Here is a 12,177-nt window from a genome sequence, read left to right as displayed (position 1 = left end):
CTACAAGTACTTGCTAATTATGTAAAATTATGGATGAAATGATAAGTGGGTAATAGGTGTCTCATTTTGAACAATTGTAATATCACATACTTTTGAAACAACAAAAAACACCATATAGGCATATACGTTTTTTGGTACAAATTGCTATATTGAATATATACAGTTTGAACACACTGTCCACGGAAAGTAGGCAGTTTTATAAAACGTTAATTTATCAACAGATGAAGATTTACGGGTATATCATGTATATGAAACGTTCTAGTTAGTCACCAAAATAAAAGGAATAAGATAAATTCATAATATTATATCATAAGATTATATCATATATACTAAACTATAATATCTAGTTATAATATATAATACATAATATTATTCTTTTTAATTGATGAGATTAACATCCGGTTTTACCTTTCAATATATACAGCCACGATTCACCTACGACGACAGCTGTATCTTCGATCACTGTTCCAAATCAAAACTGGGAAACGCATTTGATTTCTCGGTAGCATTTTAGTAACAAATTCTGACCATCTCAGTAACAGAAATGTAATGTAATATTCGATATGATCAACAACAACAAAAAACCCACAGAAATAGAAGTTAAATACACATGTGTGATATCAATGGAAGTAATCGGGGGGGGGGGGTGGCTGCAATGAGGGGTTGGGGCAGTGGTGGGGAGGAGGCATGATATTGAAAGTGAAAACACGATGTCGTTGTGTATAACTGTATTGCTATAGTTAATATAGTGTTAACTTACAGATTCATATTATAAATATACAAAAATTTGCTGAAATTGAAAATGATAATGGAATGTTTACCATGCTACAAATTGCTCAAAGGTTTTGAAAAGTACTTTTCTAGAGGTTCTGACCGTCTGTTAAACTATTCCTAGACATTGTGAGAGCTAAAATTAATTAAACAAGTCAAATTTATATTGTGTGGCAGAGGAGGGGTGCGAAAGGTGGAAGCGAAATGCATTTGAACTTTCAAAACATGAGAGACCATACTTTGAAGCTCTGCAATATGTACCCATTGTTTTAGCACACCATGATTGGTCTCCCTATGTAGTTCCCTCTGCCTCTGTATATAGTTATGTAGCCAACAAAAAAAGAAGAATTTATATCAGGAAAAGGTGTGAACAATAACAAAGTTCTTTTGTTTTTATTTCTCAACTATAGTGTGTTCGCAGCTTGAGACGGGCGTCAACGCCTTGTTTGGTCCTACGACTGGGCTGGACGCCTACGCCCTGAGGTCGGTAGCGAATCTCGTTCACTTGCCGTACATCAACATACATTGGTCTGATGACACGAAAACGGCGGATAAAGGGGATTTAATGATTAACTTCTACCCGCAGGGAAATTTCATCGGCCAAGCAGTTCGGGATCTGGTCTTAGAGAAAAAATGGAGGAAAATGGTGATCGTTTACGAGGAGGACGATGGTAAGTACAAATAATAATGATTTTGATTCATTTGATATTAATTTGATTATTTATGTATGGATCGTGTGCGTATATGGTTTTCTTATTAAAGACTTACATATTCACGTTAATTGAATGTTTGATAAATTTCTAATAACGCCAACAACATGTGATCTGTCAATTGCATATGAACAAGATAGCAACACCGTTGGATGGCATTGAACACAATTTGCCCTTGATAAAAACAACTTATAATGCATCTGATATATGTTATATGAGGCTTAAAGGTCCTGTTTTCCTTATTGAAGTTATGTGTCGCTTCTGAAGCACTAACCTCGTGTATTGTGTGTTAGTCACTATATTTAGTTCAGTCACTTAAATTGACGAGTATCTGATGTTTATAGGTCCCAAATGATAGCTCGCTATAATTGCTAGAAGTTTTCAAAAAGTACCATTTTGGAGGTCTTTGCTCTCCAAATTGTTCTCAGACATTTTTAAGGAACACACAAGATGACTGAGGAAAATTTCCTCGAAGGTTGTAATGGAAACAGTTTAAGAATTTGGACTAAAGGTGACCATATTTGAATATCTAGCATATTTATAATACACATATATATATATATATATATATATATATATATATATATATATATATATATATATATATATATAGTAATTCAATAAAGAATAACACACCAGAGAAATTCCACTTCACGACCGGTTTCGTCCTTTTCGTCCTATATATATATATATATATATATATATTAATTAATTAATTAACTAAAAAGAACATCTTATTGAAATATTATAAGATAATTCCTTGAATTGATCAATTGCGTGATCATTGCTGACAACCAGTCCCCATGTCCCAAGTTCTATGAATATAACATCTGTTGTTCAATTGAACATTTTTACAACTAAATTGAATAAATTTATGAATTTTTGGTAATATGGTCAGTTTGATTGATGTGATGGACGATGCACATCAGAGAGCTCTGATAGCTATTTTTACATCTAACACCATCAACCATTTTTTTTATTAAATTGACCATTAAGTGATTGTTTTCTGGTAATATATCTCGATAAAGTCCTGGAAAATACATTGTTGCAGCACCGCCATAAAACGAACCAGTGAACCATTCCATATAATGAATTGCGCATTCTTAGAAAAAAGTGTTACTTTTTCTCTTGGGTTTTAAAAGTAGTCTCTGTTATATCATAAAATACAGGAAAGTAAATGCTGAAATTTTACTTCATTACATTGATGATAAACATTTATAGATGTGATAGGGCTGTTAAGTCTCTCAGCTCATACAAATAAATAGCGAGGTTTTCTTTTACAATTTCAGAACTATAAATTTGATGCATGTTGTTTGTTGTATGTTTTTGTTGTTGAATAACCTACAACACCATAAATATCTTCTCGCTAACAAGACCCTTTAAATTGCTCTTTTTTGTCTGTAAGAGTGATAAAACCGACAAAGTTAATTGATTAGAGGACATGATATAACAAAGTGACCATTGCTCCCCCACCCCGCCCTCCCTCCCCCCTTTGTTAGGTCACATACTTATCTTCAAAGTGATTCCAAATTGTTTAAAGTGTTTGAAGGATTCGTGTGCCATACCTCAGCGGGCCCTATTTGTGACAACAAAACCCATCTTGATAAAAATTTCTGTGGTGCCATATTTTTCTCATCGATGAAGGTGGATATAGGGTGCCTACCTATCTTCCCCCTCCCACGCACTCTTTCTTCGAAACGTAATGTTGGCAACTTCTTGTCATGGTGTTGAAGTGATACGTTAATAGCGTGTTCATGGCACTGCATCTGACTCATTTCAAACAGCAATCCACCCCTCCTCCCCACCCCCCCCATCATAACGTCTCATGTTGCATGGCATTAAGTATACAGAGCTTCACAATTTACTGCTGGAAAGAATTGCACAAAACGTAACAAAATTATCATCGAATTCATAATCCATTTTTTTTTTCATTTTTTAAAATTAAGTCACAAGCTTTAACAGAAATAACAGGAAGTTTTCAAATTGATATCCATTTATGAATGAGGGTAATACACATGTTTAATCGTTCCCCTGTGTCCAATCGCAAATTTCAATCAAATGCTAATTTAAACTCCTTGCTAACGCATAGGTTATGTATGTATACATATATAAACATATCTATACTGTTATGAAGAGATGCGATACGCAATAGACTAGAGCATGTCCTTCGGGATTTGGACATGAATCACGAAGGGGAGTGTTAGAAAAAATTGTGCAAAAAATACTGTCTGCCGACTTGCTTTAATATGGATGCTGCCCGAATTTGTCACCATGTGGTGTTAAAATTCAGTTAAGGGTAAAATAATATAACCAAATCTCAATTTTCTGCGCCTTTTTACATGCCAGTGTTAACACAAAAAAATGTTTGCACGAATTCGCTATTATGTTGTTGTTATTGTGATCTAAGCTAGAAGATGGTATGGGTATATTATTTTCGATCGTTATTAAATAATATTTAAGTCATAGTTTTAGTCCATGTGTGTGACGTCGTGACCAGTATAGGGGTGCGAATAGGAAAGTTGGGGTAATCGATGGACCATACATTGAGAGTGTGATGAAGCTGCCATTAATAAATAACCAGCGAGAAAACTTACACTCCGTAACTTTTACGTGAAAAGGTCAAACCTTCTGCAATACTGTATGCACATGTGCTATTCACTGCTTGGCTGAGCGTGGGAACTTTAGGGGTGTTCAGCTGATAATCTACAAGGGAAAGCTTGTAGCAGACAAACTAACCCTGTATTTGAATTTTGCATGCCCCTGCATGCTGTAATGACTTATTTCTATTCCACTCAAGATGGAAATTAATTAAAGCCACAACCTTAGTGGAATTTTCCTTTTACACAAGGAGAACCTTAATTATATTATTATATTTCTTCAACAACTTTCAAAGATATTTTACCCCCCCAAACTCCTCCCCCCCCCAATAAACAATCATTCCAGAAGAGGAAATTTAAAAGTGACGGGTTAACAGCCAGCTGTGATATTATTTTCCTTTGTATGACTTCAAATTGTTCTCATTTTTTGGTTTCTTTTTATGCTAGCTTTCCTTCGCCTGGAAGATTTGTTACATCACTCCGCCAACGTCAAAGATGCAGCAACGTTTAGTGTCAGCCTCATGCGAATGAAGAGTAACAAATATAGACAAGTATTGAAACGAGCGAAATTTTCAGGTTTCCACTTCATCATCATCGACTGTAATAGGAATTCCATTCCACATTTGCTCGAAAACGTAAGCCATTATTTACTCTTTTGTTATTCATATTTCATTCGATATACGCTCAAAATTGCAAGACGATTCAAACACTCTCTTGGTTGGTTCCGTAATTAATCCGCTGAAAATGGATTCAAATGATATTATACTCTGTTGAATATAACACTCGAAATCTCTCATTAGAACTTGTTTTAACAAGAAAGAGAACAATGGTGTCAGAAGTGGGATGGTAACAAAATGGATATGATATAAAATAGGTGTACTCAATGACTCTGCTAAGATGGTCAGAGATAAACATTGGATTGATGAAAGGGCCAGACTGAACAATGGTGTCAGAAGTGGGATGGTAACAAACTGGATATGGTGTTCTCAATGAATCTGCTAAGATGGTCAGAGATGAACATTGGATAGATGAAAGAACCAGAAGGAGAGTATGATATCTCACTATATCTACATGGAGCAATGTCACGGTAGGGTTCTCGGTTAGGCTAAGACATTTTGAGAAAACGTTGATATATGAAATACTGCGGTATCAGTTACAACAGATAATGCATGAAGTTGTTGTTTATAGCTACTATATGCCAGTACCGCAAACGATATGGCTCGCACGTCAGCAATCCTTAACACTATCTACTATTATATCTATAGCAGCGCAGACGTGCTCAGATGTACTAAAGGTTATAATGGCCTAGGCTATTTAATAAGTATAATGCGGCCTATTGTTGAAGTATTATTAATGACATTAAATCAGAAAACCTCTCCACCGTTATCAATTCATGTCACATGCCTTTCTAATCCACCTTGATTTTGGCATGTAGTACGTTTTCTTTCTGAAAGGGTAAATGCTACAAAGATATAAAAGAGAGAGGCCGAGACTTGTTATATAGGCTTTAGTAGAAATGTGAGAAACATGAGAGCGTGATGGCCAATTGGTTAAGGCGTCGGACTCGTGATCCAAGGATCGCTGGTTCGATTCCTGACTAGTTCATTACGTTGTGTCCTTGGGCAAGATGCTTTATCTCAATTGCCTCTCTCCACCCATGGTTAAAGGGGTACCTGTGAGGTAACTTGTCATTATGAGGTAACTTGTCAGTATATAACTGCTGCCAACTGGAGGGATGGTCTCTGGGACAGGTTATCATTGACCATGGGTAATATAACGTCTGTAAAGCGCTTTGATACCAATCGCTGGTATAAAGCGCTTTATAAAAAGCAAATATTACTATTATTAAATGTGGGTATAACCCGATATTTAGTACATTACAAATGTACCAGTGTAAGTGTTATCTATGATAATTTAATCGAGGATCCTTTTTGTTATTTTCAAAACATGGACATTTTACTCGCAAAGAATAGAAAATTATGGTGTCCAATGTGCAGCCACTTGTTTACTGTTACTATTTGTTTCTATATAGTTGCTAATGCCTTCCTATGTAAATAGGTGTAGTCGGTTAACGCCAACTTGAGTAGTCATTTACTTTCATTCCAATATATCTCATTTCTGTGTGTATAGATCATGTTGTTAAATCTGACCACGAATATACGCATGCGTCTTGTAAGACCGTTCCATGTTAATAAAATATATGAGCTTCCCAGATGTGGTCTTGTGTTATTAGCGTTTCCGCGTGAGAAAGCTCATAAATTAATAATATGTTAATATCCCAAGTGGGTGGCAAAATGTCCAAGTATTGACCTATTCATTTGCTACTTTGTATTCATAGAAAATCAAAACAAGCTCACTAACATATTTTACAAGATATATAGTCAATGTACTGATATAGGTATGATGTACACTGAGCTATTGAAGAGCACGACGATTGCATTAGGGGCAGTTCCACGAGAAAAAAAAGATAATTAATTGTGTGTCATGTACGAAACGAAACTTAATTGAGATGTACAAACGTTAAAAGGAACTGGCGTTTTGATCCTGGCGGAATCTTTTTCAGAGGCAAATTGAAACAAATAACAAAACTGAGGACACATGACGAGAGACAGAAGAACAGACAGCTGATTGGCCCAATAAATAGAGCAAACTTAGAGAGAACAAAGGGTAGTGAGATGAAAGAGAAAGGCTATGACAGGATTAAGGAGATTAAAAGACGAGATTAACTCTGCCGGCTCTGTCTGCAGTAGATATGAAATTCACATCCCGGTGGAGGCTGAAAGTTTTTTCACTGTTCTTGATTTTCCAACTCATTACGATTTTCATATATATATATATATATATATATATATATATATATATATATATATATATATATATATATATATATATATATATATATATATATATATATATATATATATATATATATATATATATATATATATATATATATATATATATATATATATATATATATATAATACATAAAAGATACAATGTTTCATCTCTTTTCTCAACGCTGTCTGTTTGTTCACAATTCTTAGCTCAGCCACTCCGTACTATGCACATTGCTGAAAACAGTGACGAACGAGGCTTACGATTGTACAAATCTGTACTAACTTTGTACTAGGCATTAACTGACCTTGATTATTATATGGAAACGGTAGTTGTAATGGCTTCAATGACGATGGATTATCGGTTGTAATGACGCCATGGAGACGTCATTCTGGCACAAAAGTTCATTTCTTTTACTTATTAAACTTAAAGATTATTTTTTTACATAATGCCGGATATTATTTTCATTATTCTCTTATTCCTACAGATGCTAGAATTACAAATGCTTGCAGGACAATATCATTACGTGTTCACATCATTGGTGAGTGTTTCTACGTCTATGTATAGCTCTCTCTCCACCCACCCCCCCCCCCCGACTCTCTCTCTCTCTCTCTCTAAGAAATGTTCCGTATATATCATGAAACAATGTATACATCTGAACCTCTGAGGGTTCCCATTACGTTCATTTCCCAACCTCCACTTTCGAGATCGTGCATATTCTACGTATGGATATTGCATCCCAATGAATTATGTTTCTTAAACACTAAATTCGTCACTTTCCAATGTCACTATGGAGCAAAAACAGATAGTACGATTTCAAACTGATATTGTCCTCAGATATACACACACCATATCATAGCTGATAGTTGGGACCCATTATGACACATTCAAATTGAGATTTTCAGCTTTAGAAGAGGTAGAATTGTTAACCTATTGGATACTTAACAACCCATATGTGACAGCCCTCGTTGCGCAATATTGCTGTTTCATCAATGAAATTACTATATATAAAATGCCTTAAATCACATTCAATTCTTCTTATATTTAGACCATCAGTATAGTTTAATTTCATCCTCTTCAAACATCCAAGCATCAAAGAGTATAATGATGATAACGACCAAAATGTAAAAAAATGATTCACTTCAGTGGGTACATTTATGGAGTAATAGAACTGTGGAAGAATGTATCGACATAACAAATGTTACACTTGGAGACTATTAGCACGTGACGCTTCCTGATAGTACCCACTTAAACACAATATCCAGGGATGTTCCCACGATGGGCGGCAGTGGGCGGCCCCGCTCAGCACTAAAAATTACCGCCCAGCACTGTCTTAATTATCGTGAATCCCGCCCAGCACTATTTTCATCTAAAATCCCGACATTCCTAACAATATAGTCAACATATATTGCGCCTAGCCTATGCCAAAATCATACAGACTAATAATGCATCAGTTACGCATGCGAGAAACATTACTTACGGCTTTCAATCGGTCCCTTGTAAAATCTCTTTGAAACAAACTAATAACTTTCACCAGCTAGGCTACGTAATATATTTAACTAAAAAAAAATTTAAAAAATGTAAATTGTTAGCAAAACTAGTACTTTTGTATGTGCTTAAAAAGCTACACAAGTGCCAGCATTTTGGCATCTGAGCACCTTCAAAAATAAAAAACAATTCTCTAAGGGGAGGGGAACACCCCTTAGGCCCCTCCCCCAGGACGGCGATCAGTATGCCAGCCCTCAGGAAATCCTGGGCACATCCCTGAATATCTAATGTCGTAAAACTATGAACTTAAAACGTTCTGAGTCATTCTCTCCATGTTATTATCTTCTTGATTTAATATTATTTCTCTATCTATATTATTTTTCTTTCTTTATTTTTTTTTGTCTTTTTTATATTTTTCATCTTTATTTTTATTTTGATTATTATTTTGACCTCAATCATTATGTCTTCCAACTTAAAACAAAACACTAAACTTAGGTTTTATTTTAGTTTGGTTAAAAAGATATTTGTGCAAAATGCTAAATATAAAATATTCAATTTTACCCATATATAGTTCAATTTTCTTGTAGCCGAATGCCTTCAAATATACAATGATATGCAATATATTATATAAATTTTAAGTTTCAGAGTAACAATTACGACTAAGCAGCGATGATCTACACATATTCAAAGAAACGAAAAAATATTATTTCATATTTACAAAAGGAAGAATGAAAGAAACACACAGAATATTTTTCTCAAAAAACACGTCATCTTTTATAGGTTTGTGTATGATTTATTCAACAGTTCGGGTATTTTGGGTTTTGTTGATGAATATCAAATATCTAATCCTAACCAAACTTCGTTATCGTCGTTTTCCCTTGGTGGTTGTGCTTTTGATAGTTCAACCACGTCATGATGACGTTAGTAGACTATAACCTGAGAGTGTCACAATTCTCTACTTTTGTATGTTTCAAGCAGCTTTTTTTGTCCTTTATACTCGAATGACATTTAAAGCGAGTCAAGTCCGTGATAAGATAGTAGTTGCATAAGTATATATGTATATATGAAACGCATCTAAAGCTCATTTGTGCTCTGGTCATGGTCGTTGAACTTTGTGTAAGGTAATATCTCGCTGCAATTATTATTCATTAGGGTATAATTAAATAACAATATATTAGTTGTTTTGCTGCTGTTAATATTTCAAGGAGGAATATAATCCCTTGCTTGTAATTATTTTCCGTGATCCAGTATTTGAGATGTTGTAAGTAAATGTATATATATATATATATATATATATATATATATATATATATATATATATATATATATATATATATATGTGTATATATATATATATATATATATGTATATATATATATATATATATATATATATATATATATATATATATATATATATATATATATGTAGATATATATATGAACATTTCTGAAACTTTATCAGTGTGATAAACATGTTAATTCATGTCTGCAATCCAGTAAAACTCTACGCCCACTAATATCTAAATCTTCAAACTTTCCCAGTTATGGGAAATAAAACACCACGGTGGCCATCTTCATTGTAGTAAAGAGCTGCAGTTTATACGGATTGCCACAATGTTTGTTTGGTCTTTATTTACGCCGGGGAGGAATTTGCCCCGTTTTAAAATATTTCTCAATTGTTTCCCTTTTTCAGGATCTAGTTACCATGGATTTAAGGAGGTACTCCGAAGGAGGGGCTGAATTAGCTGTCTTCCATCTTATCGATAAGAGCGATGAATATTCATTAGACATCGTAAACACCTGGAGAGGGAATGCAACAATAGAAGTCATCGGGAATGGAACTGAATACCAGCTGGCGGGAATGTCGGTAAGTCTTTAACGTGGAAGCTGCCAGGATTTACTGCGTTTTATTCACTTCTTTTTTTTATGATATTTCTTATATTCATTGTGGTGTTATATGTATTTTATGATTACCCATCATGCTTTAGTGCATCAGGAGACGAACGACTACAAGCCAATAAAGAGATCCCACGGAATAAAGATGGCACGAGTCGTTAGCTTTATTGAGTACGAGTTAACGCCATCTTTATTACTGTACTTATGATTATATTTCGTATTCATTGCTGTTTTAAATATCATCTTTATGAGCATCGTTCCTCGTTTAGAGAATTGTTTTAGTACAATGAATTTCTGTCTGTTTGTTAGTTTCGTCTCGCCTAGCCTCGTGTCCCTTGTTACATTGTATTATGTAGCACGTGTTAGTCAATTACATTGAACTATACGCCACTGTAGAGCATTACAAAAGTCAAGACTTTGCAGTACGTACCTCTTTAACACTGCACTACACAGTGCTATGGCACTAGTATGTATTGCCATGTGATGTAAAACATTGCACTGTATAGTGTGGCATTTATAGCATGACATTGTATTCAGTTACCCAAAGTAACCCTATACATAATCATGTATAGGTTACTACTGTACTGTATTACAGCGCTGTTCACAGAACTACATAGACACACTGTTGTATTGTACGTAACTGCATCACTGTGTACATCTAGTACATTGCAAAAGCAACGCTTTCGCGTCGCATTACTCCGCACTGTACGGAATAACTGCGTCGCAGTGTGTATACACAGGACCTGAATTGCACGGTATTTTTCCTCACGGTATTTTGCCGTTTCAATAACACCATGAATTTCACATTTTGAATGTACAAGTTTTTCCTGCAGAATCTTTCATCTTTTTTTTATAATTTTTTTTTAATTCGTCGACGATATTTTAAAAATTGGTTCTCGCATAGTATGCTATAATAATCAGAATTGTGTCTATTATTGCATTTTTGTGATAATCTCGTATCCAAATAATCGTATGTTAAGACAGGAACCTTTTATTGAAGACAAAAACATATCTAACAGCTTAAAAACCAATAACAAAAATGTTTTTAAATTAAAACTTGATTGATACCAGATGTCTGTACTTCTCGTCATACTACACCATACCATCTGTTAAAATTAATTAAAATCAAAGAGGAATCCTATCCATGGATGTTAACTCTTTCGGATGGTAAGGTGTTTAAAGCTAATTATTTAACACATTTGCAAGAAGTCAAAGAACGAATTACCTAACGTCTCAAATTGTTCATATCGTTCTAGATAGGTTCAAACAAACAGTCTTTCAAATAAGTAATGGAAATATTTATCATAATTTGATGCCAAAACATCAGTTGGAATTCCAGAATTCGAAGCTAAGTCGAAACAGAGAAAGTTCGCCAAACTTATCACCCCATCCTAACTCTTCCCCTCTGCTCGCAAAGACTATACATAAACTGTTAACAAATGTTTCGGTCTGTATTATTATTATTTTATGGGTTTAGTGTCCAACGTTAAAAACCCATGCAAGGTAAACATATGCCTTGTTATGTGCCCTTTCGATAATTGACATGATTTTCCATGTGGTCCTTAAAGATTAAATAGGGATTATTATCCTTAATCCTTAATCGTACATAATCCCCATCTTGATCACGGCGTCGTACAGCTGGGGGTCAGTTGCGGTAATTGTCACACAACACCATTTCATTGAACTTACATGACTGGCTTCAACTTCAGGAAATTTAATCGGTTTATCGTATCTTTATAGGAGGCGACCAAGGCATGCTCGTTTCCTCCTGAGATATCACTTTCTATAAAAAGCCAAAGAAAACAAGTGCGGAAAGTATAATATACAACATTTTGCTAAATTTTTCCATCATATTATTTATGAATATATATATTT

The 12,177-nt window shown here is 34.4% G+C and overlaps 1 protein-coding gene across 2 annotated transcripts in view; it reads left to right on the top strand.

The window, feature by feature from the left end:
* The window catches only part of LOC139962880 (glutamate receptor ionotropic, kainate 2-like), a 111,191-nt gene that overhangs the window by 86,668 nt on the left and 12,346 nt on the right, over positions 1-12,177 (top strand). For both annotated transcript variants that reach the window (XM_071963263.1, XM_071963262.1), the window contains exons 4-7: positions 1,182-1,442; positions 4,526-4,713; positions 7,404-7,457; positions 10,100-10,273. In XM_071963263.1, coding sequence (XP_071819364.1) covers positions 1,182-1,442; positions 4,526-4,713; positions 7,404-7,457; positions 10,100-10,273 — 677 coding nt within the window. The remainder of the gene's footprint in view (positions 1-1,181; positions 1,443-4,525; positions 4,714-7,403; positions 7,458-10,099; positions 10,274-12,177) is intronic.

This window comes from Apostichopus japonicus, chromosome 21 (assembly GCF_037975245.1).
Source record: "Apostichopus japonicus isolate 1M-3 chromosome 21, ASM3797524v1, whole genome shotgun sequence".
Taxonomy (NCBI): Eukaryota; Metazoa; Echinodermata; class Holothuroidea; order Aspidochirotida; family Stichopodidae; genus Apostichopus; species Apostichopus japonicus.
The sequence above is the reverse complement of the archived record's forward strand: the minus strand, read 5'-3'. Positions and strand labels throughout refer to the sequence as shown.